We start from the raw sequence: 19,402 nt of genomic DNA on the forward strand, positions 1-19,402 counted from the left end.
TCAGAGGACAGCCATTTATTTCCTAGTCATGTGACAGTGGATATTATTACTGATTATTACAAACAGCAGCTTTACTTATTGAGAAATAAGATATTATCACAGATTAACTTAACTTAATGATTCAGCTGTAAATCAGAAAGTGAATCAATTGAAAATTTAAATTTAAAGATTAAACTTTGTCATTTTATGATGCTGGGAACATTTAGCCACAATAGACACACTTAGCAACCAGAGGTTTTTGGTTAGTTAATTGTGTCATCTATCCACTGCTTGTAGGCACAGACATCCAGGAAGCCAGTTGGTTTCGTGAGTGCATACAGTGAATCTCCAACGAAGACACCAATGCCATACAGCCTGTTCTTGAACACAAGTCCTCCACCAGAGTCGCCCTGCCACAAACACAAACCTTTTAGTTGTTTTGCTGCTGTGATTTATCTGATAAAATAGAAACAATGTCTAAATTTTGTGCAGAAAATTGTTTAAAGACTGACATACGTGAGATGAGTCCTTCTTAGAGCTTTCCACGCTGTACCACTTCTGGTAACTGAACATAAAGTTCCTGACTTTTGCCAGTGCCTTTTCCAACTTCTCATGTTTAGCAATCTTTAACTCTGCACACTGAAGATCACCTGGACTTTGTGAGACTGTAGAGAAAAAGCAGCATAAACATGTAAGGTCTGTTTAAATGTTGACACATTTTGCTCAGGATATCGCCTTGTTATCTGTGGTTATTAAACTGCAGTATGTTACTTGTATAAAATGTATTTTTTACATTTGTATCAAAACTGTCACTATGTGCTCATGGTTAATAGGAGACAGATAATCTGTGATAAGCTTGATCTCCTCCACTTCCTCCTTGTTGTCCTTGCTGCCTGCAGAATGCACCACACCAGGTCAAAAACAACCAATCAGAGCCAAGAGGAGGGTCTTAGTGCTGTCAATCAATGCTCATGTACAAACATGCTCACTTTATAGGCTTGCTCAAATTTAAGCTCACAATTTTCTCAGAACTTCCTTGAGGATCGAAACTTCAACTGGCTTGCTAAGTTCAGCTTCAGCAGAGTCTAAAAACTGATTCGAATCATCTGAATCATTTTGAAGTAACAAAAACAATGAGAAACATGAACATTCATCTCACTTCTTTTGTTAAAAAAGCCAACTTCTGTTGGTCCGTGACCTGCAAACTGAACCCTGGTGCCTCTGAAACACAAAAAACCCCCAAAACTAAAAATGAGTCACATTAAGAAAAACGACTAACTCTGGGAGACCAGAGCTCAAACATTTTCCTGGATGATCTTTGCCTCATCTGGCAGATCAAGAACTAAGTTCTGAAATTTGAGAAGATAAAACTTACAATAGGAGAGTATCTGGACAGTCGGGCAGTTTGATTGGTCGGATTGTTGTTTTTTCTGACAGCTTCAGGAGCATGATGTCATGCTGACGACCGTTGCTGTCTCTGTAAACCTCACGCTGAGTGATTCCATACAGCCGCTTTGGAGCACTTCTAGGATGAACTCCTACAAGGACCTCATTAACCCTGGGCAAAAAAAGACAATTATTAAAGAAACGATCAGTTATTGGTGAGTTTTCAAACTTTTTACCACTCACCATCCTGGATCTGAGTCCCAGCAGTGAGCTGCAGTCAGAACCCACTGATCACTGATCAGAGATCCTCCACAGAACTTTTCGTTTGTTTGAGTATATCTATAGATCGTCACATGATAGAGTCGCTCATCGTCTCTACAGTTCTGACCTCCAATGATTCTCTTCTGCAGAGACGCTGAGCTCACTGCAAAACCTGGAGAAGAAAGTTTCTGTTTTTAGCAAAATAAATCCACACAGTAGAAATGAGGAATAAAATGACAGCTTTATGATAAAACAAATAAATAAAACACAGATCAACATAACTCAGCATTCAGAGCCAGGGGAAGCCTGTCCTGCTCACCCAACCCCAGCAGCAGCAGCAGCAGCCGAACCTTCAGCAGAGCCATATCTGGTCCAGCCTTAATGTGAATGTCTGCAGACCTGCAGCAGCAGCAGCTTTAAAACTCCGTTCACAACTTCCTGCTGGACAGGAAGCCACCAATCACAGGACGCACACTGATCTCTGCCGCCCCCGACGTCGGATCCACGGTGTTAGACGTACGCTACTGTACGTCTAACAGTTTTTATATCTGGCTGCTCAGTCAGTCAGTTTCAGTCCAAATGTTTTCATGACAAAGCACAAACCAAAGTTTTTTGGTAAGTTTTTTTCTCAATGTTTAAAGTTAAATCTTGTTTTAGGTCAGTTAGAATTACCAAAATTATTTCTATTTGCTAGATGCCACAAAAATGACAGAATATGTCAGATATTTATTTGCCTTCAAAGTCAGACGTTTCCACACAGAATGATTACTGTCTGTTTAAACAATGAGGGAACGCCCAGACGATGATGTCATGGCTGTGGAAGCTTCTGATTGGTTAACAGGCACATTTGAGTTAATTGGCGGCAGATTCGTTATCATTTTGAAAACAGAAATAAATAATTTGGGTAATTCTGAACTAAACCAGGAGAGATTTGGTTCAACTTCAGATAGCATACAACGTAATAATAATAATAATAATAATAAAACTTTGTTTAAAAAAAGAATGTAATTTTCAGCTCAAACATAAATGTCACCATCTGATGCATTGTACCAGATTGTAGCATAAGGTAATTCGCATCTGCAGTCAAGTAAAAAAAAAGAATATACAATAAAATAGAAATAAAACAGAAAATATAACACCACACAGACAAACACTCATACAGCTAATGATTATATCTGAGCAGTTTTTCAAGTAGACTTCTGTTACGTGAATAAAATAAACACATTTGTCTGGGTTGTGGCAGAAATATTTGAAGGTTTAAAAGTTTAACTAGTTTCATATGGAACTGGAGTTAAATTTAATCAATTAGTTTCTAAGATAACCCACTAATTTCTCCATTTAAAAGTTATTTTCCTTCTGCTGTTTCATTGTTTGACCCCAAGTTGACTCATAATAACTACCTTTGGTTAGGCAACATCCCGATTAGTTTGCATCATAACGCAAAGAAACAGAAAACCTTTAGTCATGTACAAACAAGAAAGGAGCGCGATTATAGTTTTCAGCATTTTGTTTCAGGAAGAAACGAACAAGTTTTCCGCCGTAGTTCTTTGGAAAGTCGCTTGATTTTTTTCCTGGTCCACATTCCATTAACTTCTTTCTCCCACTGCTATAAATATCCCCTCATGTCAGATTGGACGACAGCGAGGGCTTAAAGTTGGAAAAAAGGAAAAGCTGGTGAGCACAGATAGATGGGGGGTAAGTGGGAGAAGGGTGGGGGAGCCTGGGGCTTTTGCGGGGGTTTGGTTTAAATGAAACCAGGTGTGTTGTGGGACCAGGGAAGCGGAGAGGAGGGGGCGTGTGTGTGTGTGAATCTGTGTGATTTGGACAGATTTGGAATTTCGGTATTTGGGCCGCAGACCAGGAATTTCACCCTGGGGGCAGTGTTGCCAGATTGGGGCTGGTTTCCGCCCAATTGGGCTTCTTTTTAACACGTTGAGCTGGAAAAAATGAATAAAAATAGCTTTGCTGTTGTTAAAATTTCATGAGACTACAGATGGAAATTAGCACTTAGCTAAATCCGATATATATTTGTAACCGTTCTTTCCAGTAGGTTGATTTCACAACACACTCAGGTTCTCTGTATTTATTCGAACAAGAGAAAATAAAGCTTCTGCCCTAACGGCAACCGAAAACGAAAGATGGACAAGTTGTCAGTTACTGGTTGCTATGGTAACCACCAACCGTCAAGAGCAGCACAGCTTAACTTGTACATCAATGTCAGGAGAAATAACTTTTTGACTAAATAAAATTAATTTGAAGAATATAAAATATATTTATATTAGTTAATATTAATATAATCAATATTAATTAATTATAAACCAATTTTGACCAACTTTACATCTTTAATAATGCACAATATTGTACGTTAATTAATATGCGCCCAGAGGTTGTGCTGCTGTTACTCGAGTAAATTTTTGGGCTCACTGCTCACCTCTGAGTCAGAGCAGAAATTACTCAAGTCAAAGTAAAAAGTACAGAGCAGTAAAAATACTCCTAAAGGTATATTCTTTTCAAAAAGTTACTAAAGTAAAAGTAACTCCCCAACTTGTTACGTTGAGATTTGGGAGGGATTTCTTTCTTTTTTTGGAGCTGGGAGGGTTTCACGTTGCGTTTGGGTTGGAAACTGTCAGTCAGATCTGGCAACCTCGCCTGGGGGGGTCAGGGAGCGGTGGAGGGTGGCAGCGCAGGGGGCCAGCGGGGGGGTAAGAATGGGCCGTCCTACCCCGTCTCTCCCTCCCTCCCTCCCTCGGCATGTGTTCATCTGCTCCAGCTGTCGGGCTCCCCGCTCACTCGCTCAGGGTCACACAGGCAGCGGTGGAAGGAATCACCAGTGAATGCCAGCTCATCCAGGACGATCGCAGCCAGCGGACAGACACACCGGTCAGCAGGAGGCGAAACGAGACCCACTGGGGAAGATTCACCCGTGAGTTTTCCTCCATTTCACCGATTCCTTCCTCACTGAAAAGGTTGATGGTGGTCATCCTTTAGCAAGACGTAGCACACTTGAAGTTCATTTCAAGCTGAACCAATGTACTTGTGTTGGTTTACATGTATACTTCAAGTAGACTTTACTAAAATATACATTGAAGTGTACAGGAAGTACACTGAACTATATACATTTTAGTTAACATGTATCAAACTCAAGGTCTGGGGGCCAAATTTGGCACGCCAAAATGTTTAATGTGGCCCTCTACTCTGAAGAGACGCATAAATAGAGCCAGTAAGATAATAGTTGTGTGCCAAAATATTATTTTATCAGTCAAATAAAAAACTTTTTAATTAATGTGAAAAAGTTCAATGTTATTTAACTTTAAGAAGTTCTAACTGAATGCAGAGACAGCAATTTATTCATAATTTATCAGTTTAATATGAGTATATTTTGCCAGTACTGGCTCTTTTAGTTCATTCATGATACTGATGAGGCCAGATTTAAAAGCTCTGGCCTCTGTTTCAATTTAATGAAGTATACTCTTCTCTTTACGCCCATTGTAATATAGAGCCATATACTTATAGTTCATATTTTATTATACTTTAAGTACACTTAAACCATTTTGTGTATTAGTTCACAAATTAATGTACAGAGTACTTTCATATAAGGGTATCTTAAGTACTTTGTGGCAGAAAGAGTGTTAGCCTAAGCAATAAGTAGCCTACATCAAAGTACAAGCATAAGCATTGGCATTAAAGGGGCCCTAATAGGAAAATTCACATATTGTCCATTTGTATACTTTCATTTGGTTCTCAACTCCTTATAAAAAAGTGCTTAAAAGCCCCACCAAGCTGTTTTGCAGCCATTTTTAGGGTCGAGTTAGGGTGCTAATAGTTACTAAAATCTCGTCGTCTTAGAATGATTTTGTGAAAAAGATGTAAGGAGCATGTTTTGTATCACCCATAGACCAATCCCAACCTGTTCACTGAGGTATAATAGGTTGAAGTTTAAGTCTTAGACTTCTCTAAGTATAAGTCACTATGCTGTTACTAAGTATATCAAAAATATTTCAGGACTTATGAAGTCTGAATGCTTTTCAGGAAGAAACAACAGAGGTGAGCTGTACCTCTATCCCAGCTGTCTGGTACAGGCCATAAAACGTCACAGCTTCCCGACTGGCCTGCTGTCTGCTCCGCTCCCCCTGCTGCACTTGGCTTCTCGCTGGAGCCAAGATAACGTGGCTGTGTAGTTTACTTCTTGGCTCAGATCCTAGCAAGTGGGTTAGACAGGAAGACAGGCAGTGAGTCACACCATGGGGCATGTTTTACACTGCTGTTTATTGCAAAATCCTCCTAGTCTGCCATAATCGCACCATGAACACTGGAGATGTTTGAGGAGAAAATGAACTTCTGGGAGAAAAACAGGTGTCAACACAGCTCTAAACTACGAAGCGTGTTTCTATGAATTAGGTGGCATTATAGAGGCGGATTATTCATGCAAACTTCAAATATCAGCAGTGACCAGCATCTTGTTAGCACAGAAGATTGGATTGGATTTTTGCTTCTATGTACTCAGTTATTTAAAAGTAAACGTGGCTGTTTTCCTTCAAGGCAGGTTCCTGACCAGGTTGTCCTGGTCAATATTTCTTTAGGTCTTCTGAAGGTTTTTCTGTACCTTGGCTGCTTTTATCCTTATTTACATGCTGAGAGACCAGCCACTTTCAAAGACATGTTTGGACTGCAAAAATATAAAATCTTACCAAGTATCTTTTGTCTAGTTTCTAGAGCATATATCTTACTACACTTGAAATATGACAAGTAACTTTTCAGCAAGATATAGGAGTTTGTTTTATGTAAATAATTCTTTAAGATTTAATTTAAAAAGTACTATTTTCACTGGCAGATTATTTTACTAATAGGACATAATGTTTGGTAAATAAATTAATCTGCCAGTGAAAGTATTGCTTTTTTTGGTCAACATATAGACATTAATGACTCTAAAACGAAGCTCCTATGTCTTGCTAAAACTTTACTTGTTAGTTAGCTTTGTCTTATTTCAAGTGTCCCAAGATACTTGCATTAAAAACTGGACCAAAAGTACTAAGATTTTGTGCTTTTGGTTTGCTTAAGCAAAGTGCTGGAGTTCTGCTTGGGTTGCTAGGCAACAGGGCTGGGCTTGAGTGGGGTTACTAGGCAACAACACAGTTGAATATAATCTAAAAGATACTTGGTAAGATTTTGTGTTCATTCAGAGGTTGATATTTTCAACTTAAATGTGACTTTTATCTTGCTCACCATTAATGAAAACAAAATGAAATCTTCTAGGTGTTTGCAGAAGTATCTTTTATTTTTCTAACAGCTTTTTTCAGTATAGCAAATCTGACTATACTGAAATCTGAGTCAAAATCTGAGTCAAGTCTGGGCACCATAATCTTCTTTATGAGAAGCCATTATTTTCTTGATTTGGATGCTTTGAGTTTTTGTTTCCTGCTTAAAAATGAAATCTCCATTTTCAGCAGTTTTGTGTTTATTATTCCTTCTAGCTTAACCGGAGCCTCGGTTACAGATGAAAAACAACTCTCAGGCATGATGCTGCCATCACCATGCTTCATTGTGTGTATGGTGCACTTTAATTTTATTTCCCACATGTTTTCAGGAATCTCCAGATGGTTTTTGGGAAACCTTATCCAGGCTTTGGCCTTTTGAAATCATGTTCAGGTCTTGGAAATTGCGCCATATTTTCTTCAGCATAACTGTGTCTCATGAGTTATGAAATGCCTGATCCCTCTAATGCTTTGGAAGCTCTCAGTAGCTCTTAACTTTTACTAGGAAATGCAACTTGACCCACTGAGCGTTATTTTTGGGGACTTTAAATGATGGCAGGTGTTATCTGTCTCTTATTAACACAGGTTTGAGTGTGGCGGTTCATTCAGAATAACATCCCCAGATCTAGATCTTTTTTCTATTTTAAAATATTTCAGATTGTTTTTCAACTTTGTGCATATTTTAGGTTACATTGAAGGTGGGAAAAGTTTTTTACATTGCCAAAATCTGACATTTTATCACGGGTAAAATGTTTAGTTGTATATAAAAAAAACAAAAATTTGTCTGACAGGCGGTGAGCAACTGCAGGTGATGGATAATTTATTTTGTTTACGTAATAATCTCCCAAACTCAAAATAAAAACATAGCAAACAGCAAAGAACCAGTTTGAATTATCTCAAAATACCCATATCCAATGGAATGGACATGATACATTTCTGGGTTTAAACCAATAAAAAATATTGATTTAATCATTTCAATGATTCTGGTTACTGAATAGTTTCTTTTTGACCAATGATGACATTGAAGTTATAAATCTTGACTTGATATATGGCTAAGCTTCAGGTATCAGACAAGAACATTGCTCTGAAACTAGAGAAGAAGAGGAGTAAATGTCTATTTTCCATCAAAAATATAAATTTCAATTCATGGTAACCTAGTAAAATTACTCTTATAATTCTAAATATGTTGAAGTTGTTTTGAAAACTATTTTCATTATTAAATTGTGGGATTTTTTCAAAGTTGAAAGTCCATCCCAATAGACTTGAGGAGTTGGGAAATATTAGCCAACGCTGAATTAATTAGTGTTACCATGCAAATTAAATAGTATATTTAAGTTTTTATAGATTTTTTGTGCTTTTATAATTATTATTCTTTTTTATGTGTAACTCTGACTTTCTTGAAATGATCGTAAAAAAAAATTTCCCCCTATATTTTAATGCTGAAGTGGAGTAAAAATAAAATAAATGTTCTGTAGATAAAAATCAGGTATGAAGAGATTAATTCAATTGATTGAAAATAAGATCAGACCAATCAGCTGAAACTTGTCCTTTGGTGAATCATTTCCCCCATTTTGAAAAAACATACTATTTATCTTCTGGATAGTTTTTCGTGGCTGACTCTTCTTTTATCCTCTGTATAGACAACTTCTGCTATATATTTGATTGCTTAGTTACAAAAAATGGACAGAAAAAGCCTCCAAATTAAAAAAAAAAACAAAACAAAGACAACAGTTAAAGGGTCTTTAGAGAGGTTTAAGAAATACTGATGAAGTCTGGGTGCAAACTGTGAAGCAAGATGGAGTGGTTTAAGACTTTTGCATGGTAGAGTTTGCAGAACTGCATTCGACCTCCGGCTGATCCAGGTTCAGCTGTAACAAATGCTCAGCTTTCAGTTTACTCTCCCCACCATCCGTTGGTGTATGTGTGGTCTGGATGCGTTTTGTTTTCCTAATTGGTTACTCTTAAAGCCGCCATGAAGTCTTTGGTTGTTAAAGTGGCCTGACTGGTTTTATCATCTAGAAATAACAGATTACAGATTTTTATTTTTGTATGACTACAATTACTTTGTAGTTTTGCTGACCTGAAATAAAATCTTTATTTAGCTGAAAATGTTGTGTAAAGATGGCGGCATACACACAAATTAAAACAGCCTTAACTAAAAAAATCAGAAAAGTTAAATGTTAGATGTTTATATAAAATAAAAAATAAATGGAATACATGCTGTACATTAAGATTATTCTATTTTCACTCTACTTATGGTTTCATAAATAGCAGTATAAAATGCCTAAAGCTTTAAATAATAAATAGATTATTTAGATAATAATCTATTTACAATAAATAGATTAATAAATAAATAAATAGTAAAATGTCTTTCCTCTCTGTTTTATTTGGAGATTCACTCAACAAGGACAAATGCATCAAGTCTTTTCAACAAAAACATTGAAGCATGCATATAAATCACAACACAAAGGGAAAATAAGCTTTTTTCTGGCTGCTATGAAAAAAAAGCTTTCTGAAATGTAATTAGGTTTAAGATTATTTTAAAAAAGATCAATGCACATCAAAGGATATTTTTTTCCTTTTACCAGATTCTCAACTATTTATATGAAGCAATAGATTTTTTAGTCAAACTGTATGGAAATTAACCACTGGAATTAGCATTATTCAACATAAGGCCAATTAAAGAAAAGGTCATTTTTAGCTGTTTTTATTTTAACAATAGCATTTTCGCCAATTTTTCTGTTTGCACATGTAAGACTCATCTTTTAGAGTCCCTTTTTAATGTTTTGTTACTCTTGATAAATAATATTTAGAGGAGTAATGGCAAAAGAGGCAAATTCCTTCTGACAATGGGAAAATCTCATGTATTTACAAAAGAACAAATTACAGTCTTCTTTTGAGTTGAAAACCAATTTCAGTTGTTATTGAAACGCTTCCTGTAAAAGCTCAACGTTTTTCATCAGTTCACTGTAAGGAGGGAGCTGCAGTACAAACAACTGTAATATCAGCAAGTGAATGTATTTGGCTGCAGTAGTTTCTATCAAAACTGATTTATTAAAGCAAACCAAAAAAAAAGGAAATAAGGGCTTAAACAACATCCTTGTGGAACACCCTTCCATGCTGAACATGGTGTTCAAGTATTGTTTTCACAGTTTGAGATAATGAATTTCTAAACAGTTCAGTTTTATAGAAGTTTATAAAAAAAAGCTGCATAGGATGTTTATTATCTGATGATTTCATAATTGTTGAAATATTATTTTAAAAAATTGCTTCAGTAATAAAATCTTCAAATACTTAAACCAGGGCTGACAATGTGGACATTATTAGTCAAAATGCATGAGAGTGGATGTTTTTTCCCTGTTAGGATCGCCCCCTTGGTTAACAATTAAAAAGTTAATGAATTTGTGATTAATTCAATATTTTATAGACAAATAAAATCTTAATCATTTATTTATTTAGGTACAAGACAAAGTATTTTTCTTTCATTAACAATGATTGTGTTTACACTTTGCTAAAAAATAGCAAGCCTTCCCAGCTTTTGTTGTAAAAACTAGGAGAATAAACCCAGAAAAGGAAAATATTTACTCGTTATTTAATACTGAGAAAAATCCTGTTTTTTATTTTGGATCAACAATGATTGATCCAAAATCATTGTTCCTTTTTTAACAAAATTAGAATACGTGGCTTAAGTAATATATTGTCTATTTAATATTTTACTGAAAAGATAAAACAACAAATGTCTTAATAAATCTTTTCAGTTTTAATTTTATAAAAATGAGCAATATGAACATGTCAACAATAAAAATGATTAAAAAAAATTTATTCTTTTTTACATGTGACTGTGTGACAGCATTCATGGCATAAACACAAATAATATTCTTAAAAAAAACCATTTCCATTTGAATCAAATGGAAATGTTTTTGACTTTTGAAACTCAAATTTCCAACATTTTTTCGAGAAAATCTCTGAGCTAAATCTCAACTTTTTGTAGCAAATTTTCAACTGTTGTCACATAATTTAAATGATATATGTTCGACTGTTTGAATAGAAAAAATGTCCATGAATTAAAACTCGTTTCTGAATTGAATCATAGCCCTAAAAATCTGTATTGAATCACTAGACATTGAAATATTCTCACTGCTAATATTCATATATACAGTACATGTATATACTGTATCTTGCTATTTTAGTGCTCTTGAGGGCCCCCTGGTGGTGTGGGGTCCCTAAGCAGCCGCCTAACTTTCACACATTTTGGCTACGTTCACACTGCCGGTCTAAATGCTCAATTCCAATTTGTTTTTGTGAAATGATTGTTTCGGCGTTGTCGTTCACACTTCCAAATATATAGACTTGTATATGATCTCCAGTATGAACTGAAAACGACCTGAAAGTGTCCCGCATGCGCAGCAGAGGGCGCAGTAACATCACACATAATGAGCGTGCTTAGTGTTTGCAAACCGCCATTAAAAAGAAGTGCCCAGTGTTTGCGGAAGTAAAGGCGGATGCTAATGGTGGAACATATCTTACGATTTTAAAGGCCAGCACTTTAACAACTTAATCCTCATTATCGTCCGCCATGGTTGTTGTTTTTCTTCCCGCTTGAGCGTATCAGAATGCAAAATAGTGACGTTTGTTGAGTATCGATGACGTTCAGGTCAGATGAACGCGGCCTGAAAAGATCGGGTACCTGTCGGATATCCAAGTGACCTGCGTCGTATTCGGAAAAAAACCATCAGATCTGTGTTGTTCAGACTGTCAAAATAAATCCAATAAGAGTCACTTCAGGCTAAAGTGAACGTAGCCTTTGAGCCAGTGTTCTGATCGGGTACTTTAAATGATCTGCAGCGTGACTAATCAATAATCGGGTGATTGTTTGAGCTCGTAAACCCCCGTTTCTCACCGCCAGACGATGAACTCCTGGGTCACAGCCACATCCTCTAACCTCCTCCACATCCTGCCGGGAGGCGACGCGTTAGCGGGTTGGCGGCTGGAGGTTTTGGCTCCAGCTGTCCTCTTGTGTTTTTGGACCATGGGGGGTTTCCCGGAACCTGATACTCTGGGAACCTGCAGCAGAGGCTGTGGGGCATCCCAGCTCAGAACCGGTGCCCGGAATGAGTGGACCCCATGGTGGTCAGTTTGTTTTCAGCTGGTTTGGCTTTTACATTCTTGGTGGTTCTATGTCGTAGAAACGAAAAATAAAAAGGTCTTATTGTGCGGTTTGTGCGCTGATGTACCGTCTGCTCTTTAATGGTGTTATCGTGACTCTGCTTTGGAATGGCCTCTGGCGTCATCAGGAGAGTATTTAAGGCGGTTGGCGTCACTGTTTTCTGAACCTTCAATCCAACAATAAGCTGCTTCTTGCTAACGTGGCCACTGGAATCCACATCCCGAGCGTGACTCCACGCACGGAGAAAGGCACTGATTATAACTTTCCTGTCATGTACTTTAGTTGGAGCTCGCTCTCTTTGTAAACAGCACTAGAGGGTTTTTTTATATATACCTCCTTCGTCTGCCAAGGTTGGAAGGGTTGATTTGTTTATTTTTAGATTCTGCTTAAACTCAAAGCTTCTGTTCAGGAACATTTAACTGAGGGATGGTTGTGAAACTCGGGCCATCAGGATATTAAACTAACATAATACAATACAAACTCACCTGCAATTTACAAGACACTGGACCCAGCAGGGTAGCAATGGAAGAAACAGAATAATCTTTTACAGATGAGTCTTACATTTAAGTTTAAGTAACATTTATGGTTCTCTGAGCAGTTATTTTCAGAAAAGTATTCACAGCACTCAGATGTTCTTCCATTTTGTTGAGTTACAACCACAAACTACATGGTGCAATATGCAACAGACCAAAACAAACTGATGCATTATTGTGAAGTGGAAGGGAAAATATGGTGAGCATTTGTATTTATCATCTATAGAAGAGGGTTAGAACGACTGGAAAACAAAAACAGTCTGGGTTTAATATCAGATTTCAATTTTTTCTCATTTCAAATTCAGTAGTGACAAAAAACAGGCCAGATTTTTGACTTTCTTGAGATTAGAATCTGAATTCTTTATTTTTTTCTGATTAAAGTCAAAAGTTTGAATTTTTCCACAGTTTTTTTCACTTTTCATACTTTTTTCTTACTCTCAATTCTGAGTTTTTTTAAGGTTAAAGTAAAAATATTAACTTTTTCTGAGAAATTTGGCTTCTACTAACTTTTTTCTCCGTTATTTTGACTTTTTTTTCTCAGAATACGGATATTTTCTTTATAATAAAACTATTTAGATTTTTTTGCGCAGCTTGAGGTCGACTTTTTTTTCCTCAGAATTTTTACTTTTAACATATTTTGACTATTTCTCTGAATTCGAACTTAATCTTGAGATTCATTCAAACTACCGGTATATGGAAATTGTCCAGTCATCAGCAATTGAGTTTTCTCAGTTGGATTTAGGTCTGGGTTTGGACTAAGCCATGTTGAGTAAAGATTTCAATATGCTTTAATTCAAACATTACCTTGTAGCTCTAGCTCTATGTGTTAGTTTCATTCTGCCTCTATATGTTTAGCTTCAGCCATCTTCCCATCAAGTATAACTTGCATGATGCTGCCACTTCCTTTACAGAACATCTGTTTTTATACTGAGATAAAATTTCAGTTTACTAATTACTTCTGAAAGCAACTGGCTGGACTGGATTTTATTTTAGGGTTTCTGAATAAAGAGGATTGAAAACAAATGCAATACACTTTTCAGGTTTTTTACACATCTGTAAAAATATATGGCAATTTAGAAAAATCCTAAATTATGACTTTAGAAAAAAAAAAAAAGAAAGAAAAAACAGAATTCTGAGAATAAAAATCATAATAAGTGAGGAAAAAAATCTGAATTCTGAGAAAAAGATCAAAATGCAGACTTTACTGTAATCTCAAGGAAAAATGACAATTCTGAGACATTTATGGCGTTAATGTGACAGAATCCAAGGTTTTGCAGCACTTTTCTAGATGTGGTTTTAAAAGCCTCAAATAGAATGAAAGTGACTCAGTTCTTTGTTTTCGAACAAGTTACATCTGCTTCAAGTGCTTTTATCGTTTTTTCCAGTCTAATCATCTACATTTCTGAACTCTTAGCAAACCTGTGGGGGTATGCAGGGTCAGCAAGTTAGGTTGTCTGATAAATGTCTCTCTGAGTTATTATGCAGCAGCTCATTTTCAGTTTCAGCAGAAGGCGGACACAAAACGTTACTGCAGAAACATGTGAGGGGGGGTCAGGTTTTAAGAGTCAGTCCGGTCTTTGCCAGCTTGCAGACACAGAGAGCTTTCTGTAAGCGAAAGTATTGACTTGGTTATTTTTAGCCGAAGCTTCGGAGTACGTCACGGTGTTTATGTTTTGACCTGGCAGTGTGAGTATTTCCATTTATTTTTGCAATAATTAAAGGAGAACTGGCTTCTGAGAAGCTAATTATGAATCTGCTCCATCGTGTTTTGCTCTTACGGACTGAACAGAACCATTCTGAAGTAATTATCTTTGGAACAATCCAGAGTCAGCACACAGCTTCACTTAGTACTCCTAGAAATAACAAAACAGGCCCGAGATCTGGTCTGGGCATAGTGATGGACTCTTCAGAGCCACATAAAGACAGTTACAAAGTCAAGTCTTCTATCACCTGAAGACCATTTCCAGGATCAAAGCACTAATGTCTCAGCCAGACCAAGAGAAAATCATCCATGTTTTTATCTTCACAGGTCTGTCTAAAAATATCAATTTTTGACTTTGACTTAATCTGAGATTAAAGTGAAAATATATATTTTTTTCTGAATTTTGACTTTTCATGAGATTAAAGTCAGAATTCTTTCTTTATGATTTAAGTAAAAATATTGATTATTTTTCTCAGAATTAAGACATTTTCTTGACAATAAAGTCATTTAGATTTTTGCAAAACTTTGACTTTTCTTCCTCAGAATTTTGGTTTTTCTCACTTATTCTGACCTTTTCTGGAACTAAGGTCAAAATTCTGACATTTTTGTCAGTATTTAGTTTTTTTTCTCACTTTTTACAAAATGTTGACTTTTTTCTGATTTTCTGACTCATCCAGGTTTCAATCAATCAATCAGAGGTTAGACTTTAAAATACTTTTATTGGTTCATAAGTCACTGAATGGCTTAGCACCAAAATATCTTAAAGATCTGCTGTTGTCATAGCAACCTTCCAGAACTCTCAGGTCTCCTGGTTCTGGTCTGCGTCCCCAGAACCAGACCCAAACATGGAGAAGCAACATTCAGCTTCTACACACCTCAAATCTAGAAGAAACTTTCTTTTACTTCTAGGCTAAATCCACCTGTTTATATTTTCTTTTGAACCGTAATAAATGAAAAATTGACCAACTTATTGGATGTTTATTGATGATTTTGACGATGGCTCTTGACAAAATGTAATGTTTATTCCTGTAAAATATTTTTATTTTTGTGTTTTTGACGTAAAGCATTTTGAAGTGCCTGGCTGCTGAAATGTGGGATATGAATAAACTCTGATTCTGTGATATCCAAAGTTTTAAATGTCTTTTATGTCCTCTCTGTCTCCGTGTATTGCAGATCTCATCCACTGAGTCTGAACTTCAGAGTCCAGCTGCCTCGCAGTCGTTGTTGTCGTCGTGTGTGTGTGTGTGTGTGTGTGTGTGTGTGTGTGAGTGTGCATGTTTTCTGTTAGATTGCCCATCAGTTAGTGTATTAGTATGCAGGGTATTTGTGCGTCAGTCTTGTGTGTGTGCATATGTGTGTCTGCGCTCCTCCGCAGTGCGATTTCACAGTCGCATATAAAAACTTACACCAACACGGTAAGAATGGATGAATCTCTATCGTCTCTTTTCTTTTTATTTATTTATAGCAACAAGAAAATAAAATGTTGTGTTGTTTACATTTTTGACAAACAATTTAAAAAATATGAGGTAGAAATGAGAATCAAAATGCTCTTATAAGATTGTAAAATACATTTTTTAGTCACCATTAGAAGAATTAGTTTTAACGCTTTCTCTAGTGCCTTGCAAAAAATCTGAGAAGTGTGGCATGCATTGTTGTGTCAGTGAATTGACATTTTTCTTCATTCTTCATTGCAAAATGGCTCTAGCAGTTTTAATGGAATTTTTCCACTGATTCCCAGTTAGGTTAATGACTGGACTTTGGCTAGGCCAGATAGGTCTGCAATTATTAAAATCCAAACAGCCATTTATGACCTGGTTCAAGCAGAATAAAGCTTCATTACAGCCACAAAAGTTACGTGACAATTTGAAAAAAACACGATTTAAAATCAGTAACGGGGAATTTGTTGTCATTTTTAAAGAACCGCCATTTTGTTTTGTATTGTTAGCTAAATTGGGTAGTAACTAGTTACATTTACTTGAGTAAAAAAAAAAAAATTACGCTTCAAAGTATTTTAACTATTTTGCACTTTTACTTTAGTAACTTTATTATGAAGCATCGCTACTGTTACTTGAGTAAAATTTCTGGATACTTTACCGATCCTGAATGACTTGAAGAATTGAAAAACAAACATGTTTTAACCAAAACACCAGACACACGCCTGCAGTTTTTGTTAAAGTTTCATAAGTTTTATATTGAAAGAAATTCATCTGAAAAAATATTTTTTCCCTGATTCTGTTATTTTGTAATTTATACCAAAATTTCCACATGAATTTCTGTTTTAATCCATCCATCCATTTTCTGTTCACCCTTGTCCCTAATGGGGTCGGGAGGGTTGCTGGTGCCTATCTCCAGCTACGTTCCGGGCGAGAGGCGGGGTACACCCTGGACAGGTCGCCAGTCTGTCGCAGGGCAACACAGAGACATACAGGACAAACAACCATGCGCACACACACACACACACCTAGGGAGAATTTAGAGAAACCAATTGACCTGACAGTCATGTTTTTGGACTATGGGAGGAAGCCGGAGTACACGGAGAGAACCCACGCATGCACAGGGAGAACATGCAAACTCCATGCAGAAAGACCCCGGCCGGGAATCGAACCCAGGACCTTCTTGCTGCAAGGCAACAGTGCTACCAACTGCGCCACTGTGCAGCCCTGTTTTAATCCATCTTATTTAAAATTGCATAATTATAAAATATTAAATGATTGATGTTTTGATTAGTTACTCAGTATTTCAGTCGAGCAATTTCTTGGATGGTTGCTTTTTACTTTTACTTGAGTAAAAATATATTGAAGTACCTCTACTCAGAGTATCCAAAAGAAGTTTTGGATACTCTCCATGATTTTTATCCTATAAAATAATAATAATAAAAATCTTTTGCAAAAAGAAGATGGATTCATTTTCTTCTATGGTACTTTAATTGTTGTTGAAAATTAAGGAGAAAGATGTATAGGTTCTAACCTAATGACTAGAAAAAATTATTCTAAAAACGTTGCAGGTGCTTTTAGCGTCATTCTGTTGTGGAACTCTTAATTCATTTATTCCATGAAAAACCTTTTTATTATATATTTAAAACATCAGAATGTCGTTCTTTATCATTTTTATCCAGTTATTAGAGCTTTGGTAGGTCCAAAGAGCTGCAGGTTCCAGACTATAGCCCCATACATAATACTGCCACCACCATGTTTCACTGCAGGAAGTGTATATTCAGGAGGACCTTTAGTCTTAGTTTTGCTTCACACATGGCGTTTTGTTCAGTGTTTGATCAGAGCGCGTTCCTCCATATGTTTTCTGCATCCTCTACATGACTTGTGGAAAACCTTACTGTACTTTCTTCCTGCCAATCCTCCATAACAGCCAAATTTGATGACTAATATTTGTCCTGTCAACCTGACCTCAGCTCTGGATGTCTGCAGCTCGTTTAGAGTCGCCGTGGGCCTCTTAGCTGTCTTAATGACTAATGCGCTCCTTTCCTGTCTTGTCAGTTTTATGAACCACCAAACTTCCCCAGAGCTTTATCTCAGACCTGTTTGGTGTATTTCTTGGTCTTCATGGTGATGTTTGTTATCAAACAAACCTCTGAGGCCTTCACAGAATAGCTGATATTAAAACACACAGCCAGTGTAATTGGTTGCGTTAGATTTTACTTAAAGATGATCAATCATGCAAAACTCGTATTTTGCATATTTTTTGTGCTTCCATTTGCGTCTCAATTGCTTCTAAAAACCAGTTTTTGGCTATAAGTTTATGTTTTATGGTGCCTTTAATATAACTTGTTTTAAAGACCAACACAAATCAGTAGGAACTGCCCAGATGTTTACCTTGCAACATTAGCGGCATTCCACCCATCACCTAGCAACCCAAGCAGAGCTCCAGCAGGTTTGGTCAGCTGTTTTTACCACTGTATGTGCTGTACAATGGCTGCTGGAAAAGCAGTTGTATAATTGCGCATCTGTTGGCAGCCATTTTCACGTGCAAGTGTAAACGATAAGTTGTGGGGCGAGGCCAGCATCAGCTTAACTGGATTTAAAGTGACAAGAGGCCTAAAACAGTTCATTCTGAATGGAGATTAAAATAGGCTGAACTGACCAGACTAAAATCACATTATTCTAGAATGATTTTGTGCAGAAAAAAGTAATGAACATGTTTTGCATCACACATATCCTAAAATGTTCAAGGAAACATTATAGCTTTAAGGGTGTCGGAGTAAATGGAGTAAGAAACACGTGCCACACTTTTCAGATTTTCCTGTTAAATTTTGAAATAATTTACTTCCTCTTTGAATTTGTATACTACTTTCATACTATGAAACCTGAAGCTTGGTTGTAATGTGGCAAACTGTGAGCTCTACTAAAACAGAGATGACTGAATTCAGTTCAATATTAGCAAATTTAGGAAATAAATTAAACTTGGTTGTGTACCTTTCAATAAAAGTGACTCAACTCTTGTTTTTATTGCTCAGAATTGACAAAACAATGTTCTATTATTGACTAGTCAATGGATCTACAATAATTTACATCCATTTTCAACAGAAAAATTATACTTTGTTTAATTAAAGGATTTAAGCTGATTTTATCATTGATTAGCTAAATAAATGAAAGTGTTTTTTATTTTGCAAGTCCGTTTGACTTGACAGTTTTGGCCCAGGTGACAAATAGTTTGGACATCCCGCTCTAACAAGTTTCAATCCAGGTTTTCTTCACAACATGATGCTGCCACCACTTTCACAGAAGGGATTTATGTAAACTGTAATTGAAACAGTTTCACCTCTTCAGGATATGGGGGAATCTCACTAGCGGGGTTTAATATACAAATTTAGATTCGCAACTGAACTCTACCAAAAAATCTGAATAAGACAAAATGGCAGGTATAAATGTTAACTTGCCTTAACCTTCCTAGTTTTTCACCTGCGACTCTCTCTCCAACTTCAGAGTGCCTAAAATAAGTAGGAACAGTTTTAGTTTTACATTCATGCCTTCTGGAAATCTGTGACGTTTTTCTGGTTTAGCTGCCTGTCGAGACAGAACGATTTTCCCCTGAAGGGTCTAAAAAAAAACCCCAGCATGCCGCAGCAGCACACCTGTCAGGTGATCCCTCTGGGTTTTGGGTTGAAATG

General features: G+C 36.6%; 2 protein-coding genes across 8 annotated transcripts in view; one reads left to right on the forward strand and one right to left on the reverse strand.

Moving 5' to 3' along the window:
- The window catches only part of LOC114139273 (kallikrein-2-like), a 22,408-nt gene continuing 3,006 nt past the window's right edge, over window positions 1-19,402 (reverse strand). The window contains exons 2-8 of one of the 6 annotated variants that reach the window (XM_028009094.1): window positions 5,682-5,824; window positions 1,946-2,025; window positions 1,609-1,798; window positions 1,355-1,537; window positions 1,139-1,200; window positions 496-644; window positions 1-389 (exon numbers count right to left, since the gene is read on the reverse strand). In XM_028009094.1, the coding sequence (XP_027864895.1) occupies window positions 243-389; window positions 496-644; window positions 1,139-1,200; window positions 1,355-1,537; window positions 1,609-1,798; window positions 1,946-1,991 (777 nt within the window). In that variant the 5' untranslated portion in view covers window positions 1,992-2,025; window positions 5,682-5,824 and the 3' untranslated portion in view covers window positions 1-242. Of the gene's footprint in view, window positions 390-491; window positions 645-1,138; window positions 1,201-1,354; window positions 1,538-1,608; window positions 1,799-1,908; window positions 2,179-5,681; window positions 5,825-19,402 lie in introns of all 6 variants that reach the window. The other 5 variants (XM_028009093.1, XM_028009092.1, XM_028009090.1 and 2 more) reach the window with 5 other exon arrangements.
- Window positions 4,353-19,402, forward strand: part of efemp2a (EGF containing fibulin extracellular matrix protein 2a) — a 25,601-nt gene continuing 10,551 nt past the window's right edge. The window contains exons 1-2 of one of the 2 annotated variants that reach the window (XM_028009088.1): window positions 4,353-4,549; window positions 15,454-15,695. In XM_028009088.1, coding sequence (XP_027864889.1) covers window positions 15,594-15,695 — 102 coding nt within the window. In that variant the 5' untranslated portion in view covers window positions 4,353-4,549; window positions 15,454-15,593. Of the gene's footprint in view, window positions 4,550-15,453; window positions 15,696-19,402 lie in introns of those variants that run through there. The other variant, XM_028009089.1, reaches the window with a different exon arrangement.

The sequence above is a fragment of the Xiphophorus couchianus genome, chromosome 23 (genome assembly GCF_001444195.1).
Source record: "Xiphophorus couchianus chromosome 23, X_couchianus-1.0, whole genome shotgun sequence".
Classification (NCBI taxonomy): domain Eukaryota; kingdom Metazoa; phylum Chordata; class Actinopteri; order Cyprinodontiformes; family Poeciliidae; genus Xiphophorus; species Xiphophorus couchianus.